The 22,943-nt window shown below is 39.6% G+C and overlaps 1 protein-coding gene across 4 annotated transcripts in view; it reads right to left on the bottom strand.

Moving 5' to 3' along the window:
- LOC122976235 (interleukin-1 receptor accessory protein-like 1) overlaps positions 1-22,943 on the bottom strand; it is a 301,394-nt gene that overhangs the window by 85,887 nt on the left and 192,564 nt on the right. For all 4 annotated transcript variants that reach the window (XM_044344602.1, XM_044344605.1, XM_044344604.1 and 1 more), the window contains exon 6: positions 21,160-21,234. In XM_044344602.1, coding sequence (XP_044200537.1) covers positions 21,160-21,234 — 75 coding nt within the window. The remainder of the gene's footprint in view (positions 1-21,159; positions 21,235-22,943) is intronic.

Raw genomic sequence — 22,943 nt, 5'->3', positions numbered from 1 at the left:
CAAAGGGAGGATAAACAAGCTGATCAAAAAAGCAGGCTCTATTATTGGCTCACCTCCAGATTCCTTAGAGGTTCTTTTTAAAAAACAGAACAAGAACAAAGTTCAAGAACAAAGTTGACCAATATGAATAACAGCCCTTCAATAGAGACTTTAGTGGATTGAACAGTTCCTTTAGTGCGTGACTGCTCATGTCCCGATATTCAACAGAAAGATTGAGAAGGTCCTTTGTGCCTGCTGCAGTGAAGCATTTCAATGACATGCTAAAGTATTACGTGGCCTTTCTGATTATTATTACTGCTGGCTGTCAGGTCTTATTCTTTATTTGGCACTTTAAGGAGTTTTTATTGCTTTGTGTTTTTGTCAAACACATTACTTATCCATGTGTCCAGTGCTGTCTTTCAGACTGTTTTAACAGTTTTATCCTGGCTTTGATTGTGTTCTTTCTATCTATCTATCTATCTATCTATCTATCTATCTATCTATCTATCTATCTATCTATCTATCTACCTTCCTTCCTACCTATCTATGATCTATGATCCTGTGAATTAGCCATAAATCAACAAAAGATGCCCTGTTTGATTCAAGGTGTTTCCCAGTGTAGGAACCTGACTTCAGATGCAATCATTCCTTTCACCTGGAGGAAATCATCATTTAGCAGTACAACAGTAACGCTGAGAGAATTCACATTTCTGGTAGATGTAGAGGGTAATAGTTGTCGAATGCTACCAGAGAGTGAAAGAGAAACTATGAATGCCTGTGGGAAAGGAGCCACAAAGGCTGTTAATGATGTGATACAAACACGGGAAAGGCAACGAAAGGAAAGCAAGGGGGAGCACGGATAAAATGTTGGGAGAGTTGAGATGAGAAGAGTGAAATATGGCAGGGAGAGAAGACGGATAGAGAGATGCCACAAGCATGAACAGATGGCTGAGAAGAGAGTCAGAAAGAGTGAAAGAGTGAGGGAGTGAGAGGCAGACAGAGAGAGAGAGAGAGAGAGGGAGAGAGAGAGTGAGTGAGTGAGTAGGAGAAAAATCTGGATCAGGCTGAAAAAGACCTCGAGTTCACTTTGGGGAATGCAGTAAGTAGGACAGGCAAAAACTTAAATTCCAAAAAATGAGACCCAAAAATAACCCAAAGGAGAACAACCCACTTGAGCCTGGGAGCTATGCTAGATGGTCAGTCAAAACAGAGCTGACTCTCCTGCTTTGAAGAACCATCCTCTTTTTAGGATTCACAGTCTACCTGAGGATGAGCCCCCAAAAAGGGAACTGAAATCATAATGGTAATCTATGCAAATTCAGCTATGAGGGAAAAAATGATAAACAGGGACAGTCCTGATGCAAATTAAGTCTCCTAAAGGAGGCAGATTCATCCATATGTATGTAAAGGTAGAGTTATATCTTATACTGTATATATCACAAGACTAGAGTGCAGCTCTGAGAGTAAGCAGAACTTCCGCAGTGTTATCCGCAGGGTTATGCTGGGGAGCCTTTTTGTCTGCAAACCGGTGCTTCAGCCTTGTCTACCCAACATTTTATTGTATTCAGCCAGTAAAGGAACAGTCCTTATTCTTTCCCCCATGCTTAAGGCAAAGGCAATATACAGTAAGAGCTGGTCATTAACTCAACAATTCCTTCATATCGTTTAATTCCTGAGAACCCCATGTGAACATAAGAAATGATGTGACTCATTAAGTGGGTTGAACCAATACCATTATACTGTAATATGAAACCAACCCCCATGGCTGATATGAAGCAGGCCTGTGGCAGTCGCTATCCCTCTTCACTAAACCCTGTGCTTTTCCTATCTCCTCTGTATGTGCTCTACGCTGTTACACTACGCCATCTCTAACCCAGTGATCTCACACACCCACACACAAAGCACCCCAGGAGGTAACATGGATTGATATTCTCCACCAGACTTGGGATGAGTGCAGAGAGCCTGGCAGATTGACAGCTGTTATGTGAGCGTAGATATGCTGCATTATGCTCCCTGACAAAAATGACATGGAGATATGGAGATGCAACGCCGCTGTGTACGTAAGCAGCACTCTCAATTACTGCAGGAACCCTGCAGAACCCCGTGAACACGTACGCGCATGGACGGCACGATCCAATTTGATTCAGTGTTTACTGTTCGTGCCTTTGGGGATGTGCTGGTTCCGCCTTTCCCCCTGATGAGTCATTCACTTCTGTGGATGAAAAAATTTAAAAAATGACGTAGTGTGTGAGTATGATATGGCGTATGCCCTTGATTTGTATGCCCTCAGGAGAAGATACGGTTGTTTTAAGATGGGTTTCTTCGAGGGGAGCTCAGTGTGCAGCATGTAAAGGCTTCTATCAGATTCAGGTTCGTGTTTTACTACAAACATAAATTCAAAATTTTAGATCACTTGACCAGGCCTTTATTTGAAGCAGGCTTATATTAGAGAGGGGCCTTCATTTCTAATTTCCTCTGTTTGATAAGTATATTTGCTCATATTTTAATACAAAGTGTCCTTGTTTTCTGATCTGCTTCCGTTTGTACTGTTACATTTTTGTTACTACATTACCAGTAATCCAACATGTGGAACAATAAATCTAGAGGAACATTTTGGTAGTGCACCACTTAGCTGTAGCATTTGGGTACCATGCTTATGGATGTATGCTCATCGGCTTAGCCAAGTTACCCTGGTTACCCTGGTTACCCATGCTCATGTAGTGTCGCTGCTGTCATTATCATCAAAATATGTGCTGTTATCCCCGTGTAAAGTCGAGCCCCGGCTTTTAGTTGACTACTGTCTTTTATTTGAGGAAATACAGTATTTATGAATGGGAATAGCTCTTACCCAAGGGCAAACACTGGAGAACCAAACCTCCAGTCAAATTTTCATCCTACTATTGAATTACTGCAGAGATAACTTTTTTACTTTTACTTTTATAGCACTTGCAGTCAGTTCTGATGACAGGTCTATTCTTATGAACACAACCTAGTGACCTCAGATGAATATTGAGGTATTAAGTATAAAGGACGCGTGCGGACTGAGCTATCCGCTGTCATGCCTTCACCGCAGCACAACTTTCCACCTCAAACTCCGACAATTTTTTTCCAGCATGACTGACGTTTAGCTGACATTATTACCCACCTTTAGAAAATAAGCACTAACATTAGCTGGAAAAGGCCAAGCTCAGATGTTAACAATCATGACAACCTGTCAAAATGTGTCTGCTAGACATCCTGTCTGACAGGGAAAAATCAATACAGCATAAGCCATAACCTATTGTCAGATTCACACAAATTCTGTGAAAAAGTGGTCCTTTACTCTGTGGGTGTGTGTGTGTGTGTGAGTGAGTGTGTGTGCATGTGTGATATTTGGCATTCTCTGAATCAGCTGTCAGACATGTTGTCTTCAAGTCATGTTGGGAATATAGAAGTTGAGAAAATACGAACACTCAACAAAATAGTAGAAAATAGTAGATACTGTATGTTTAACTGAGATTTGGTGTTGATGAACATAAAAAAGAGGTATACTAGAACACACCTATGATACATACATACTGTACAACATATAACCCACATTAAATCACTGTCAGTGTGCGTGCAACCTAAATTAAGCAGCAATTATTCACACAAAACTTTACATCTACTTTTGGGTATACCTTCCAAATTCAGGCAAAAAAGTACAATGCCTTTATAATTTGGACTCACCCGTACCAAACCATGTGAAATATATGTTAGAAGATGATTGTTTACTGTGCAGGTGGTATGCACATGGACAGATTATGTGAATGTACCCTTGGGCACAGATACACAAAGGGATCCCTTCACCTGCCCGTCTCTCTTGTAGTCATTTGGCATCATTTTCAGCAACATTTTATTTGTAAGCTAACTACAACTATAACCACTGTTTGTTGAAAACTGCAGCAGAACTTCAGTATCTTGTTCATGCTGGAGATATTATACAAAATACAAATAGGGTACTATACAAAATATTATACAAACCATCAGAGGTTTGTAGGTTATATTTTTTTCTCAACTGACAAACTTATATCAACTATTTGACTTATTTTAATGTCAGCTCACTTTAGCCCAGGTATGTACTGTGCATCTGTGTGGAAGCCTCTTCTGTCTGGCACCAACTGGCACAGTTTTGAAATGCACATGCTGTAGTGTAACTTCAAACGCTAACCAATAAATCATTAAACTTTTTGAAAAATTCTACCCTTCTGGCCTTCAAATTAAATTGCCTTTCTATTGATATCTTACTGATTTACACTTTAGATTGATCCATCACTATGCTAATATCCTACTCTAAGATCCTGTGTCAACAGGAAATACAGAAGATAACACTTCATTACAACAACTGATGCCAAGAGTGATGCATGATATCATCAAGCAATATGGTTATAAGTAAATACATGTAGCATTGCTTGATTATTCTGTTTTCTATGTTGGAACCAGTCCAGCATGCAGAAATTGGATTCCATTATATTTAATGGAGTTTTCTGCACAACAGTGATAATAATGTAAACTGTATTTAATGGTGACTAATGAACTATAAGCTACAACTGAACAAACGGTGAGGGCAGAAATTTACATAAATTATTGTCTCTGTTAGTCCTGTGGCAGCCATGTACATAGCATCATCATAAAAACATAAAATGTTACAGGCATAGATATCAGCTGGCAAATCCACAGCTGTTCATAATACAGCAGCTATTGAACTGCCTCTGACATCAGGAGCAAGAGAACGGGCGACCACAAACCTGATGGCATCAAGAGGATGACTAAGGACACACACACACACAATTTACAGTTGTGGTAAGAGAAAATGATGAATGGATACAACATAACTGAATGTATTTGCTGTATCAACTAATAGAAAAGAAAGCAAAAATAACTGTGTTTGTTTACAAGTGCATCAGGTACAGTAGTGAAAGCACTAACACAACCCTCCCATGGTTCACAATCTCTCTTTCTGTGCTTCTTTACCACCTTTTACAAACATTGAAAGACGCATACAAACGCACGCACACATGCACGCACACACACACACACACACACACACACACACACACACACACACACTCTCCTTTTGCCTCCTGCTTTATTAGTTGATGAGTCATAGCTCTGGGTCTGGGACAAACCACACATACACACACACAGCTTATACAATGAAGCACCAAAGACACACCTACATGCACACACAGAATACAATCTCAAACAGACACACACACACACACACACACACACATATACAGCGGTGACTTGGCAGCACCCAACTTCGCAGCCTGGGGACTCTGAAGCTGCCTGGTGTTGATAGGTTAGTAATGTTTTTCTTTCACACGTCCAAAAAAACCAAAGTGCACTAAATATCAGCGCCACCTGCTTCTTCCATGAAATGGGCTAATTAGGTTTATCCTGGGAGAACCTTATCTATCTACATTGCCTACCACTGACTGGAGTTACTGTATTGATCAATATTAGGGGGTAGACCTAATATTTTGAAACTAAAATGTCATGGAAAAATACATTTCCCCACTGTCATTAACACAATCAAAGCTTTTCCTCAGTGATGCTTTTCTTCTAGAAGTTATTTATTTATGATACTTTGATGTCACTTTGAATGTATAATCTGTTTGTCTGTATAAAAGCAAGACCACAGTAAATGAGCTCAGCCAATTTCCACTTCTGCTGGCCAAATAAACTCAAGATGTTTGTTGGTGTAACTTTTATGCTTTTTGGTAACATTCCACAAGGCACTTTTGCACACCCCAAGTGGAAAAGAGAGATAAATGTTTCAATTTCTGAAAGTTGGAAGGACCTCTTTGCCCAGAAAATATGCATGTGATGTCAGGAGGATGCCCAAATCTTAAATTTACTCTTCTTAGTGGCTGTCAGGGGAGGAAATGGTGAAGAAGAAAAAAGCCTTTGTCAGCATGTTGAGCCACAGTTCTGGAAAGTTTGGGTTTTTCTGGAATATCGCTCTTTGACTGCTGGTTGAGGACAACGTTTTGTATTTTGGTTCTGTCAGATTGTGTGTGTGGACATTTCCTGACAACGCCCACACTTAACAGCCAAATCTTGATCCAAATAGGCTACAGGAGCAAATTTATGACATCTCAGCAAGCGCACAGAGTCACTCAGGCAATCAGAGTAACTGGTTATGAGTGGAGGCAGTGGATCTGGATGATAACCTTCAGGAATAATGTGCACAAATGTCCTGGAAGTAATGATTAAGGCTACACACGGAGATGTTCTCCTTGTATCATTACTTATCTGAATATCATAAGCGTCATAGAAGGGGAGGGAGAAGAAGATGTAAAAAAAAAAAAAGAAGAGACAGACTGAAAAAGTGAGAGACAAACAAATGAAGAAGTAGGGAAGAGACAGACTGAGCTTTTCCTGTTTGTTTGCACAACTATCCTTCTGCTTGTTTTTATGCATCTGTGCTGCTGTGATTCTACTTGCAAGGATGTGATCGTTTCTCAGTCATAAAAAACAAAAATCACACAACCAAAGCAGTGTTTTCTCTATATTCATTCTAGTGGTGCTGCTAAAATTTCACACGATCATTAATATCAATGGGCTACTAATGATTTTCACTCACGCGCTATGGGAGCATGATAACACCCTACGTTACTGTGGAATTATTTTGAGTCATTGAGTAGTGCATTAAATCCCAGAATCCTCCCTCTCCCCATTCTTCAAAGGACATCTGTGTGAAAGGCACTGTTATAAGAGTAGCGTAGCTGCTTTAAGGAATAGAGCAGTACATAATGTGTGTGCGTAGCGAGTGTGTGGTTGAGCAAGCGGCAGAAAAGAGACAGTGAATGCGATCGGAGCAGAGGAAAAGGTTAGCAGTAAGTTGTCAAGATGGCTGTAAATGTACAGCACAGACTACAGTGTTTCAGTTAATAAATGCTGCAGCTTCTCAAGACCAAGAAAAGTCTTGTGGTTGTTTCGCAATTGCTGTAAAAGTGAAGGGAATTAGCTCCAAAGTTAGCGACAATGGGTTAGCCTGACCTGACCAGGCTCACTTAAGATGGACTGACCTTCAAGTGGACCAGCTATTTTCATTTTAGTGTCAATCTGCTACTCCTGAACAGAGAACAGAGAAATGTCTGGCTGCTGAGTCTCTCCCAAGTCCACCTTCCCCAAAAGCAGTCCACCTAAGTGAAACACTGCAAAGTGTGCCAAAAAGGGTGAATGAAATGTAAATTGATCCTTTGCAGCACAGCGTTTAAAGCAGCCAATCAGGACTGAAAATTGGCAGCTTTTGCCCAGTGTGTCTGAGAAGCAGCAAATACCAATCTTATGGAGACTTCACCATGACAACAACCTTTTACCTAACCTTAACCAAGTAGTTTTATTTGCCTAATCATAACCATACTGCCTTAAAGGAGATTAGAGGTCACATGGCTCCATGTGGTTTGTGCCACTATGTTTCCTATGTCTGAGGGAAACTGATGGGAAAGGAATAAGAAAGGAGTTCAACTGATTCCAACAAGACCTCCTATGTTTCCTTGAGTATTTTTACATTTTAGAGGCCCAATGTAGTCATGTCAAGAACAATTAAACTGAAAAAATGAAGAAATGAAAGAAAATCCTGAAAAAAATCTGTCGATGCCTTTCCACTCATCAAACCACCAGCTGCAACTAATGGACCAGGGACCCACCGATGCACAGATCCTCCAAAAAACACTTTGTCTTAGCTATGCTGCTGCCATAATTGAAATCAATATCAATACTGTGTCACTACATGGAAGGATGCTCAATATCTTCTATCTGGATGGGGTTGGCAGGGACAATGAATAATCTGGTATGTGTTTGCAAGAGAAGAGACGGAGGCCTCCATGTTATGGTTAGCCTGAGTCTCAGAGATTAAACCTGAGCGCTGCCAAGACGACTGGCACAGTAGCTGTGGTTTCTCTCACGAGGAACCAGGAGAATAAATGAAACCTTTTCACAATAAACATTTTTGGGCACTTTAGTTTCATTGTTTGGAACATTTTGGTACCTTCCAAAAGCAATATTTTGAACTGGGTAGCAGCAATTGAGAATTTCATATTGGCAAGTGCATCTCATGACTCGCCCAGAATGCACAGGGAAGCACTGCACAATATGTGCTAATTATTACAAATTTCCCGAGGAGGTAGTGTGTTCACAGTTGAAAAATGATTAAATTAAATATACCTAACAACGTGCAGACCAAAATTGCTTGATTTTTGCATGAGTGTAGCATTGATGGAATCTGTTCTCCCACAATGCAACAGAACAGAAATGTAGGAGCTGAATTGCCTATAGCTGATAAAAATGAAAATTAACTGCGGAGGATGGGCCAATGGCTCTAGGGTCGTCTCAGAAAATAAACAAAAAACAATAAATTACACATTATATGAACTCATTTAGAATATAATTATTTTTTATGTTACTATTTTGGTTACTAAAGGCCAAGCAGTGCTACTATATAACATGGTGTTCAGATATGGTGATAATTTGGTGTAAGAACATAGTGAATATGAATGAATGACTATATTAGCCTATAGGGGACATTAGACATATTCATATGCATGTATATAAAAATTGAAAAAATTAATGTAAGTAGGACGAAATATCTGAATTCCTGCAGCTGGTAAGAACATGGTGTAATATGGAATTAACTGTGCACACACACACAGAGGACACGATAATTACTAAAAACACTAATCAGTGCAAGAAATGTCGTCATGTTGCATAATAGCTGCAGAGATGACATGGTATGAGGGCATGCAACACTCTCTATTCTTTTATTTCTGCTCTATTTTATTCTATTCTATTCCAGTCTGTGGAGAGGTCAGAGCCTATCCGAGCGTGTCATAATCCCTCCCACTGCTGAGGAAAAAATGTTGCTTCTTTACGCAAGGTATAGAGACAAGGTGTTGCCTGACTCATAGTGGTTATGAGACAAATATCTGCAACATTTCATCTTACACATTGTTATTCCCTGTAGCACGACCGCCCACTGACCAAACAGGACCAAAACTGTAGATACAATGGACCAACACAAAGCAGGCGAATACTGTATCTGTGTAGAAAGACAAATCAAACCATATCAGATTGTCTGTGAAGATTCTAAGTCATCCAAGAGGTTATCCGGTGGTGGGGGGGGGGGATATTTAACCGTGGTTCGTTAGTGCTCCTGGCTGGTGTAACAACAGTCGTTAAGAGTTGTTGAAATCACCTGAGGCAAAGTATAAATGGCAGCCGTTGGACTTGTCACATGAGACAAAATGTGAATGGTTGTTAAATCTCCTGGGAAGGGATGAAAGGACAGCATTGTACATGGGGCATAAGTGATGTTGTTGACCCTCTCCCTCTGTTGAGGGATGGTTTCTCTACTTTGACAAAGATAGCCTCCTTCACTCCTCTTTGAAACCATCTGTCCTCCCTCTCCAAAAATATACACGTTGTTGTCCTCGAAAGAGTGTCCCTTCTCTTTCAGGTGCAGGTGAACTGCTGAGTCTTGACCTGAGGACTCCAACGACGTTGGAGTTGTCGTTCCAACAGCTAAGTGATATCAATGACCTTGATAACGACCCCACAGAGGTTAAATACCTGGGACTCTCTGCAAGTCAGTTCGCAATGAAGAAGTCCCTTGGATGAGAGGCTAAATGTCTTCGAGTATCTACAACCAAGTCCAGCTACGCTCAATTCAACCCTCCTTGGATAACCATATCAGACTGATTTAGCAAATACAACTCCCCTCAGGTGACACTGTGTGTGTTAAAAGCTGCAGAACACCTATGTGTGAATTAGTGGCCATTTGTGCCAATGTTGAGAATTAGCTCATGTTTCCGCTTCTCTTAAAAATACTGCATTTTGTGCAGCAGCTGTATAATGACATCATAGATATGTGCTCTCATGTGTTCTTATGTGTGACTTGCCAAAGTTTTCTGCTACAGTCATATCCCTCCCCTCCTGACCATCGTCCTGGCCCTCTAAGCTCTCTGGCTAGACATCAGACACCACTCTCTCTCTGTCTTACACACACAAACACACACACACATACAATAACACACACACACACACACACACACACACACACACACACACACACACACACACACACACACACACACACACACACAATCAGAAGTTGGCCCAAAAGCCCAATGTGAGACCAAAGACAGCGCAGGGGGAGCATCGTCCAACCAAGGTCACGCTCCGGGCGGAGAGGAGACACTGTCATCTCTGTCCAACCTGGATACACAGTCACATAAACGCAGCCAGAAGGAAACCAATATGGCCACCTGTTTGGCTGGAAATACAGCGAGGGCAATTAGTTCAACCAGGCAACACACATGCACCTCCAAAAGAATGCTGATGAAGGGAAAGTTTGCAGGGTCTGCATTTTGGCTGTAGAACCGGCTGATAAATTCTTGAAAAATAAAAATGCAAGCTACTCTCTTAACATTCATGAACAATGCTCAACAAAATGTAGGCTTTAAGTAAAACTTTACAGAAAAAAGGCATCAAATAACCTAAGAAATTAGACTGAAAAGGATTTTATTTGAGTCACCAGAGCAAATTAATGTCTCTTTCTCCTGCTAGCAGTGGGAGTTTTTGAATAGTGGCTCACAAAAGAGCAAGGTGACACTGCTGTGTTGAGGTTAAACTGAAGGGTAATCTAATGGATGTAAAAATCACTGTGCTTAACTGCCACACTAGAAGGTGCGTTTAAATTTAAAGCTCTGGCTCTGAGGCACCAAGCTGTCACACGGTGCCGAATGAGCCGCCGAGCAAGTTCTCCTGCTGTTGGTAATCCATAGGTTGGTGTTTGAATGAAGTTGACTCTCAGATGTGGTGTATCACTGCTACATTGCAGAAGCTACTGATACATGACAATACTGGAAGGAGCATGAAGAAAATAGAGACAAGGCAGTATATGTGTGCATGTGTGGAGGAGGAGGGTTTTCAATTTAAAATTCAAGCTGATGATTGAGCAAAAATTGGATGGGAACTGCACAGACTGCACTCTGTTAGTACATGTGCTGTGGAAGCACTGGAGACATGAGTCAGAGAAAGGCTAAATAAAGCAAATCCAATGATAACCCCCAAAACTTGTGGCTTTAAAGTTACACTGAGCTGAAACAAACCCAAGAGAAAAAGAGTAACAATCACAGAGGAAGCCCCTACAGGGATTGTTGCACTGAAACATAAGATTCTACAAACTCCTGCTGCAGCTTTGACAGTGTAGTGTATTCACAGCTGTCTTATATCTTAAACTGTAACTTACTGCATAGACTGCCTCAACTACAAAAACTTGTGCAATAATGCTGTAGTGTATGTAAAGGAGTTTTTATTGCGACGTTTGCCAAGAAATACATCCAGATGATGTTGAGGATCTTACTACATATCATCATTGTAATGTTGAAACAACCATATGGTAGCAACAAAGTGTAGATGTCTAAAAAACACAGCTCATCACAGCTTACTAGATTCTCAGATTCTCAAGTCAGACAGGCAGAGGAAACAAATAAAGAACAAATGTTTCATTCGGTTTTGTATTTCATCTCATTACAATTTAAGAAATCATGGATTGTAAGTTTGTTAATTGATATGCTAGCAAGTTGCTCAATATGCACACTCATCCTGTATTTGGAAAGCTTTTCCTATTTGTGTTATCATCATGATCAATTTCACACTACTGTCGTCAGACCAAATAACATCTACATCGACTACCTTCATCCATCAGAGGGGGTTGATTGTTTACCATAATCAATCCACCAATCCATGCTTTCACTGTCAGTGAAAGTGCATTCAGTGCGACTATACTACCGTAGTAATGGTGCTAGACAGTGCAACATAAATCATATGGCACATTAGTCTACAGCCAAAAAAGGCAAAATCACTCTCTAGTGTTCATCAAGTTTCCTCCTCAGTTATCTCCATTACTTGAGTTGTACTTTAGATGTTTCATGAGCAGCCTGTTCTTGTGACAGTGGGTTGGTAGCCCCCTTCAAAGGGCTTCATAATCTATTGAAACAATAAAGAATGCTAAAGAATACAAGCTTCCTGAGTACCTACATGTGAATGCATTGCAGGGACATTTTCAGCCATTAAACATAAAAATAGAAAACAACAAACCAGATTTTCTGTAAACTACATGCCAAACCCCAATTGATGATTAATAGGTCTACCCAGAAACAGAAGCCGGGAAGCATTACTCGCACAGACCATCTTAATACTCAAGTGCCTTGGCCAGTTCTTTATGCTGTTTTCTGCTAAGGAGAGCAAATGCCTTCAGCCATTTTTCCTCTTAGTTTGCCGAGACAGGTACAAGGGTGGAAGTCACTGACAGGAAGCAGAGTGGGGGAATGGTCAATGTGGGACGATAGCTTGACTTTTGAGGTCAGGCATGATCTGTAATGTGATCACGGTATCAGCCCTACGGTCACGCTCTGGTGAATTTTCTCAAGTATGGGTAAAATTAGCCTCCTTTGGTCCATTGGGCTGATCAGGTCTTGCACAGACTGTCCCTCTCATTACCACACTTATGTACTGTAAAACACTAATGGGAGCATCCCTTCGCCCAGAATCCCTTCCAGTCACCACCAGCAAACCCTCCCCTCTAATATGACAGTCACGATTTATGTCTCCACGCTGCAGGGCATATTAACCATTTGGGACAGTGTGCCGTCTTGTATCCACTTTCATCTGTAATAACCCAAGGTAAGACACCGTCATATTTCATCCACTCTGTGAATCTTAAATGATCTCGCTCACTTTTTCTCCCTTGTTCCGACTCTTTGCCCGAACTCCCCCTACCTTCATTTCTCTCTCATTCTCTTCCCTCCTCTCTCTTCATTTTTATCTCACTCTGTCTTCCCCTCCCTCCAGGGCCTTGACTCATCTGGAGACTTGCCAGGAATGCAGATAGGATCACTCGCAGATATACAATAACTTGAGGGGAATAAATATGCCCTAATTGAGAGAAATGATGTAATATTGATCCCAGGGCCTCTGAACCTTTGGCATCGATGGAGCGTTCTGCCGAGCTTGTGACATTTAGAGGGATGGCTGGTGTGTATGTGAGAGCGAGTGTGTGTGATGTTGGGGATAGGTGTTGCTGAGGCTGTGCTGTGTGAGACTTTCTTTCTCTTTGTGAAACTAAAATGTATCTCATGGTTTAATGAGAACTTAAAAGCATGAGACTACCCAAGTGTGAGCTAGAAAATGATGTTTCCTTGCTTGCAGAATATACCAAATATAACACCAAGCTGCTGCATTGTACTGAGTGATGCTTTGAAGATGCATTTAATTGAGTGGGAAAATATCAGCATGTGCCGTCTGTGCCTGTGCCATAAAGGGTGTTGAGAAGAACCTCTCGCTTCAGTGGCTTTAACACTCAAGTCTAGTTCCAGTCTGCCTTTAAGTGAAAACAACGGCAAGCGGCCACATCCAAGACAAGCTGTGTGTTGGTTCAAATATTTTATCTTTTCATTTTGAAGTTATATATGTATTATGTTAATTAAGTCCAGAATTTCTAATCCTAGTCCTCAGATACAAACATAAACTTGACTGAACCTTAGCGTGCTTCCATACCTAACGTGATTGGTGAATAGTTTAAACAAACTCTGGTATGATTGCCCATTTGGTTTGTTTAGGCTGGTGTGAAAGCTGTCAATCAAACTCTGATGTAGTTTATTTGTGGTGTGAAAAGCAAAGCAGACCAACCACAGAATTTTATGATAGTAATAGCAGATTTTAGAATAATTTCAAAAGCTAAATTAAATCCATCTGATGATCCGTGAACCATAAAACGATTCCCAGGACTGTATAAGCAATGCACATATTTATGCAAGGTTACTTGCTTACTACAGTAACACATATACGCATCAGTACACGAGTACAGGGAATCTGTGAAAAGGGAAGTGAACCGAACTACAGGTGTGAAAGCAACCTACAGCACTCACCATTTTCCACCTTACACTTAAGCCTAAATTATACTACCTGCATCCATGTAAGGGGATCTGTGAAGGTCTGTGTGATGTAAATTTCATCATCTGTCAATTCAATTGATTATTTTTCTTTTTTATTTCTTTTAATGAGAAACTTTGCCAATTTTCAACCAGCATTGTATCATTACAATGTGGGTAGTATATGCAAATGAACAATGTTTAACTTCCCTCCATGTTGCATGCACCCAGAGCTCACTGCTCATTTGCCAGCAAAAGTTCGCCAGATGACGTAAAGTGCGTATTGTAAAAGAAAATAAGCCTTAGTAAAGAGATGTAACGCTGCTCAGTCTTTGCTAACTGGCTACTCGGCTGGTCACTGGTAGCTCATTGGATGAGACGTGCAATGCATTCTGGTTGTTGTAGGATTCCCCTTTAAGAGCAGTATGGGGAATCTACAGCCTTTTTCTCAGTTTTCTTTCTTTTCAAAAATAATTGCACATTTCTACATAGGTGACCTAGTTTTAGAGATCATCATATTCACAGCAGTGAATTACTTCTTCAAAATTAGTTCAATCCTTTCAATCTGAATTTTAATGTTTTGTGCTGCATTTCCTTTTATGTTTTTAATGCATTATGTAAATTATTTGTCTGTGTTTGAAATGTGCTATGTAAATAAACTTACCTAAATTTAAAAAAAAAAAAAAAAAAAGGTCAGAGTTGGCAGGTGTCATCTGAGGGCAATATGTTACACGTGAGAAAAACAAAACCGAAAAATCAATAAACCTTCATGTGATCATTATGACTTGCTGACCGTTTACATTCTTGGTATTTACCATGACCATGATCTATCACACATGTCTACTGGTCTGTGGCATGGTGTGCCTTCATCTCACAGCAGATTGTCAGTAGGACATCCAAGACATCAATGTTAATCGTTAAATATTGAAAATGGTGCTTGAATCAATACTAGAAGATCCCAAACAGCACACCATCAGAGGATCAAATCAATACAGCTACAGGAAGAAATCTGTTCCAAGATAATGGCATGATCAACATTCATGGATTGATAAAGTCAAGTAAAGGTTACACATTTCAAAACCATCTGTTGGACTGATTTCAACCATATTCTCTCAGTGTGGTGATAGTTGACATTTGTGTGCTGTCTAAGTACAATTCATCATTTCTTCCTAATGGTGTTCTGTTTGTACAAAAGATGTAAAAACACAGAAGCAGAAACTTACAGAAAGATCCGAATTTGTTCAGTCTCTATTTTTGTTTCGAAGCTTGATGCAAGGGTTTCATTGTCAGTTTAAAGGGAATTGGAGTCTTAAAACAACTTGACCTGTGCTAGAATAGCAGTACTTTAATGTGGCTAATCTCATCATTACCAGAGGACTGTATTTAATGTAGCTGCTGACTCCAAGTCAATTCAGCATAATAATGGTGTTGTTCCAACTAAGGTATCTTCTGTTCATATCATTAGACAATGTAACTCCTGAAGACCAACTTCCAGTTTACACTGTTATTATTATTCACCAACCAATAAATGAGGAAGCTCAACCTCTGAGAGCAGTGCAGATTGTCAGATTGTTATGGTGAAGCTGAGTAGAACAAAGGGATTTTCACAATGAGCCTTTCTAAGAGGAAGTGATACTGATTTTCAATGTAATTAAAAGAGTGCCTTTGGTACACTTGGTTGTGGTTAGAAATTTATATGCTGAAACTTCATATCCACATATTTGTTAGGATGTGTAAACTGCTAAAAAATACAAGTATCATGTTATTACAAATACTACGCATAATCTGTACAAAGGAGAATGATGGTTGAGGTCAAGGCTTTGTGTTGTTTATGAACTTGGCTTCGTGCATGAGGGCATTGTCATGTTGAAACAGAGGTGGGCCATTCCCAAACTGTTGCTACAAAGTTGGAAGCATGTGGTTGTCTAAAATATTATAGTATGCTGTGGCATTAAGATTTCCCTTCATTGGAACTAGAGGTATATTTGAAGAGAACGCAAAGTGAATTTTAGATGCAGCTCAACTGCATACAATGTCAATGGAAAGACGGGATGGGTTTGAACAGACCCAAATCGCCCTAGGAGAACCATTTTGCTATTCCTTGATTTAGTAATGTACATCAAGAGGCCAACCCAAACCATGAAAAACAGCCCTAGACTATAAGTACACTAATGCATGTGGACAGGGGTTTCCATATAGAGACAGAGTGCAATGCATCATACTCTAAAACCCATGTCCACCCGCAGGGAAAACAATGCGATAACAAAATGCCTGTAGCAAGCTAAAAACATTAAATTTCAGCATGTCAAAGGATTATTTCACCACCATATGTCTACCAGAGAGAAAAGCTAGTTTATAGCATATGCTGAAACCTATAACAGTGTATATGCTAAGATGCATACATATGAATGTAAGGGCTGACAACATCTACAGTTGAGATACCACAACTGTATAGCAAACTCCACCACATAACAGCCTTTTCACTGCTGATGTGGCGAGCACAGGTTGTAAACATAGGTGGGAAAATGACATGCACAGACATGCAATCATTTCAGATTCAGGCTCTTTTTACAGTTAGCATTTCAGCTGAAGGCAGGTTAACTATTCTGTTATTTAAACATCTCTTACAAACACTGCATACCTTTCAGTTAAACAGCTGTTCTGTTTTTACTTTCACGGAGGTCACTACCTTTGGCCACTAATTTCTGGCATAGTTTGTATTTTTATTGTACCTCCATGAATAACTGGCAACAATTGGCTGTTTTTTATATTTCTAATACGAGTACAACTTAGTGTTATTAGATAACCCGTAGTAGTAATTCAATGGTACACATCATATTTTTGTGTCAATCTAAAAGCATCTTCTTAGACTTTTTAAAACATTTTTTTACAAACACTCAAAGGTCATAAAGTTGCATAGTGAGAAATCCATTGTAGGAAATGCAGAGATACATATTTTAGGCATATGCAGCAGCCTGAATGGAGTAAAAGGATGTGTTTTGCGGTACTGTAAAGGTGTATCAGTGATCTTTGACCCTTTCCTGTGTTCACAATTTGTTGCTGAGTTACTGCCCATCTTTGACAGTAAACAACACATTTACTGTAAGGGCTCCCAAAAGGCATTGTAAGAAACCAAGCGAATGACTAACTGAAGTATGAGAAGACAAGGCAGTTTGGGGAAAATGTGAATACACCAATTCAAGAATGAATTCAATTATTTTGGCACAAACAACTCTTGGGATGCACTGAATATAACAGATTGATGATGCATAACAGCATCCAAAGCTAGATAGCCTCCTCAAGTAAAGCATTCAAGTGAATTTCTGAGAAATTTAACAAAGAAGATCAGACACCATTACCTTGTTTTCTCTCCACTGCAATTTCTGAAATCTCGCTGCAGTGTCCCAATGTCAAGCGTCAGGGGATGAAGGGTGATATCTTGAGGAAGGATGCAGTTGAAAATCCTTGAAGTTTTAATAGCCAATCAAGATCACAGGGGAACTCTCTATTTCCAGAATGAACATCACAAATCGAGTGCCGCAATGGTCGCAAATTCAATCTAAACTGAAATCAAATGTCAAGATAAGTAGGCAAGTAAGGCCACAAGTGATATGCCAGCTTTGCATCGAAAACAGCATTGGAACAAATCAAACCTGACAGCAGCAGAATAAAGGTTAAAGGTTTGTGTCTGGAAGTTGGTTTGACTCCTTGGTTGGGTTGTGTTCAAGAACACAGAAGTGACAAAAGCAATTTATCGTACATTCATTCAACAGGCGAAACTCAAACATGTTCGTGCATTACAGAAATTAATCACCCCGTTGTCAAAGTGTTTAGTGTTTACAAATCATACACATTAGCAGTCTTCTTGAAACAGACTTACACTGCAGTTAGTCTGCTTGGCTAGACTGCAGTCAATTATTCTACATCTGCACAAGACAGAGTGAAAGCAGTGTGCATTGAACTGTCAGACTGAATTACAGAGCCAAACTGTATCTGATCTGCCACATAGAGAAAGTAGTGGAAAGACATGCCCACCAGGGCCTGAGAAGAGCATTTACACAACATGTTTTAATCAAGCATTTTAAATTTAATCAATTATAACTGAGGAACCACATCCATTAGGAGACAAAAAAAGGCAGCGGGCCACAGACGAATAATGCATGCTGATTAATTGGGGCCCCCCATTTACAGATCCCGCTGTTCTCTCCGTTCATCCCCTGAGTTCCACAACAAGAGCTTGAAAAGTGTCTCTCCACGTTTGCCTTTCCCGCTTTCTCCCTCTCACCTGCCTAATTAACTGTCAGCTGAAGCCATTTATGCCTCTATATTTCGCGGGGAAATGAATATTAAAATTCTGCCAAAACTGCCACAACCTTGAAAAGATATGTTGGGTTTGACTGGGCTCTCTGCATACTCTTGTGGATGACAAGAGTATGCTAGCCCAACACTGAGAGGAAGTGATAGGGGTTTGTACAGGCAGAGAATCAAATAGTCTTTCATATATTATGTACACAGAGCTGCTGACTCTGTGTAGAATATCAATGGGGGCAGAGGTGGTGGAAGGAGCATCAGAAAACACAGGTTTCCTTCTAATCCTCATCCAGTGACAATCAAAATCAAAGATGAAAATTCAATTTGACACAGTTTACCAATTCTAAAATTAAAAAATATATATATATACACAGTAAAAAGGACATTAAAAAAATAATCAACCCCTAAAACAAGAAAACCAGCACATCCTGTATCTTTTCATTGGACCATTATTGCCTGTTCTCACAGCTATCAGGTAATGGATTATGAAAATCACCATCATCCACTATGAAACACTTAATCAGATGAAAAAAGCCAGAGAGGCTTTTATCCGTCATCAATTTGGAGCTACAATGATTTGCGCCTATTTTCTGATTGCCACCTTTTACCTCTGCAAGCCAGTTGTGTTCATCGCCCATGACAAATTTACTTCAAAGGAAGCCTCCATCATGACCCATTTTCCCTTCCACCAACAGCTGAGCTTTTGCCCAATAAGGCACAAAGCAGGAATTTTCCCATGAGCCCCTGTGCATCAAAAGCTGGTAAGGCAAACGAAAGACTACTGTTCAGAGGCAGCCACATGAGGCAGAATTGGAGGCAATCATTTGAAGTAATGCTAACATTATACATTTGAGGATAATGTGTGAAGGGAGATTATGTATGGTTTCTCAAAAGTACCACTTCGATTCATTACTGACTCATTACAGCTGAACAAACACAAGCTGCATCCATGTTGCACAAGATAACCAAGATAAATGTGATGAGTGTAAATACAGTGGAACTCTGAGAGGCATTTCAGAGGACAGGAGGAGAAAAAGCAGCAGACACGGCTTTCATACCCGCTGAATCACTTTCTTTTTCATACACAGATGTGATGAATGACTCATCTTGTTTTTCTTCTATCATGATAAAAAACTCAAGGTCCGTTCGCAAAAGGGCACAGAAAGAGAAGAGACGTAATCAAAAATCTTGTACCAACACTAATCTGTACAGAAACGCAACACAATTGAAACTTGGAGGAAAGTATTGTAGATCAATGCAGCTAAATTGTTCAAAACATTGACATGCTATCAATTATAAGGTGTGGTGAATATTTGCACAGGCCACTTTAAAGGATCAGTTCACTCAAATTACATATAAATTCTCACTAACCTCTAGTTGTATCTAGCCATGCAGGCTACATTTGGTTTTATTTGCCCAGATTTATTCTGAGATTTCTGCCTCAACCCCAACACATGGAAGTGAATGGATCTTCATTTGTGGTGCTCACAGTGATATAAAATGACACTTAAAAAAATTCAACAGCAGTGTGTCTTTCCGGAAACTATTTCCAGATTAGGCTGAATAATTCAGAGACCACAGAATATAAGTTAGAACATTATATTTGTCAGCACCACAAATGAACTTCCATTTAGCTCCACTGGATTGGGGTGGGGGCAGAAATATCAGAGACGGATATATTGAAACCTGGGCACATGAAACATAAACTATCTGCATGGGTGGACACAACTATAGTTTTTTTTTAAAGTGATATTGGTCATATTTCTAAGTTAGTCTGAGATAATCAACAGTTGTTTGTAAGGGCTTTATCAAATAGCATTTGCAAAAACTGTCTGTGAGTTGTTACACACTGCTTAGGTGTCAAATACTTGGTGTATTACGTATTAAAATGCTTAAAATTTTCAAGCACAAGCCAGTATTCAAATAGCTGTCAGAGTTAATTAAAGACTGATCCTTGATAAACCTGTATAGCATACATTGTAAATTCAGCAATAATTCCATTAGTACAACAAAGCTATGTCATTGTCATCAATCCTCTGCTCTGAGTCTCTCTATTTAACGGAAATACTATTTATTTTATCTTATTTTTTCTTTCTTTGCTTCTTTGCTACTTTGCTGTTCTTTTGTTCTATTGTCAAATAAACTCAACACTTCCTGCAGATGTTTCACGTTAAATCCTTGACAAGAAAGGGTCAGACTGTGTAACTTGAGCAGCTTGATGTCTTTTTTGCAAAAAATATTTGTGCAGGAAGTGTGAGTCATTTAACAACAATGGAAAAAACAGTAAAGTAGAAGCAATTGGAACTTATTAGTGCATGAAAACAGTATTTCTTTTAAAAAGAGAAACTAGGAGCAGCAGCATGGTGAGTATGACATGATTATGCTTCTGAACTCACAATTAATGCTGATTCTATCAAGACAGGTAAACATGGAGGAAGTGTTGAGTTTGCATTAACAGCAAGCAGCATCAACAACAAATTAAAATGAGAACAGATCAAAAAATTGATATAAAATACCGTAGACCCTGGGAATAACACTGGGAAAATTAGGACTAGAGCCCTGTCTCGTATATAAACCTGTGTCAAATTAAAGCCTGTTTCTCTCTACAGTTGTGCTAAATAAAGGATTTATTGTAGTTAACAGAAGACCATTAGAATTATTTGGTAATACCATTTAACCACCATACAGTATATGCACAGCGATAGAAATTGATATTTTTCATCTCAAACAAAACCACAGTTAAGTAGAACGGGACCTACTTTTTGGGAATTGGCTTTGATGGACTAATCTAAAAATCTGAAACAATGCCATTGTGACAAGCAGGCATATGCCACGAATATGACACCACACGCGCCATCGACGGAGAGAAAATAAGCCGTCAATGAGAGAATGAAACATGTTTCCTTACCTATTGCCATTTCTATGACGCTCATTTGGCTCTCTGAAGGGAAAAGGATTTTTGGCGGCTTGTCTGTCAGGGGAGCTGTGAAAAGACAAACAGAGAAAAAGAAACAGCACATTAAATTCTACATCTTTCTCCCTCATGGACAGTGGGAGTATGATTTATTCATTAAATACCACAATAAAGGCTGCATTCAAAAGGGAACAAATACATGGAAATATAATATTTAAAGAGTGGACAGAGAAAAAAGGGATGAATTACTATGACTCGAAATTACCCATTCAAAGCTTTAAACATCAATGCACATACTTTCAAAGCAGCAGCTGCTTCAATAATAGTGCTATTTGTTCCTTGTAAAAATGAGTGTGTAAGTGATGATATGGCTTTGACACTGACTGCAATACAAACTGTGCTGTATATACAGTGACTATGTAGCTGGTTAACCAGTTCTAAGTCTACAGTATACCCTAAGGTAAAAACCATTTACAGCTGAAGGTTAAGAGCTGCTGCAGGAGATGTTTAAACTGCAGTTTTTGCAGCTACAAAAAGTGATTTCCTTTAAGTACCAGTGTCTACTAGCATAATAAAAAAATAATAATGATAACGTTTTTCAAGCAATGTGATATAAATTTTAAAAATTTCAGCCATGAGTGAATTGCTGATTTAAAAGTGTAGCAAGGATCCATGAGAACAGCCTTCGTCCCAACTCCCTTCGAAATACACCAACTCCAATTAGACAGCTGCTGAGTAACAAAAGATGTGCACTTAGAGGCTCCTCATTATAATGATTCCCTAATTGGTTCTAGTCTTCAAAGTGGCATCAGAGAGGTTTTCTTTCTCTGCACGCTTGGAAAATACTCAGAGGGATGAGGCTTGTTTCAGTACAAATGACTTGTGGTTTGACTGGAGCAGTGATCGTTGAGCTGAACCTGCAGAAATGAGCTGGGTTTTAGCGAAAGGAGCGACAGACAGGAAGAGAAGTTTTCCAGGTTCACACTGAACTGTATCATCCAGACTTCAGTTCTCTAGTGATGTAACTCAACACAGTGGGGAGTGTTTGCTGCAGACTTGTTTTGCTGACAAAGCCTTCCTGTATCATCCCAACAACTGTTTCTTTGAGGTAACTGTGCAGACTAGTCTTCCTTTTATATATTTCTTATTAGCATTAAAATCTCATTTGACCTCCATGATGGTGTGACACACATTTAAACAGATTTATGATGCAACTAACCCTTTAAATTCACCTTTTGACAACTGGCCTGGACTCTGTAGGCAAGATTCTGATGATTTTTAATAACTATTTTGGCCTTTATTGCTGTTTCCAGGATAGAAAAAAAGATTTACATAATAACTTTTTTACATCTTTAAGATCCAGACTCATTCATGTATCAATTAATCTTTGCGAGGAATACATGTGGTAGAGTTAATCCTCCAAACTAAATGACAAAGTTGGGTGCCATTGCCTTCCAAAACAACCCACTTACAGGTGTTTTCTGATCTGCCACCCTATGGTTAAGGTTTGGCTAAGTTCAGGCAGCTTAATCAATTTAGTTAAAGTTGGGGGAAAATCACAGTCATAGTTAAAAGAAACCAACATTGACTGCTGATAGGACATTGGAAGCAAACAGTCACAAGCTATGTTGAACTTTCCATCTATATACCCCCTACACCTCCTCCCCGAGAGGTATAATTTGCACATCTGCTAGAAGTCCTTGTCAGATAAATGCACATATACAGTAGGTCACTTTAGGCATTTAAACAACATCTTTTGAGTGTCTACTTGCAATGAA

The sequence above is a fragment of the Thunnus albacares genome, chromosome 24 (assembly GCF_914725855.1).
Source record: "Thunnus albacares chromosome 24, fThuAlb1.1, whole genome shotgun sequence".
Lineage (NCBI taxonomy): Eukaryota > Metazoa > Chordata > Actinopteri > Scombriformes > Scombridae > Thunnus > Thunnus albacares.
Note: the sequence above shows the minus strand (reverse complement) of the source record. Positions and strands in the feature narration are given on the sequence as shown.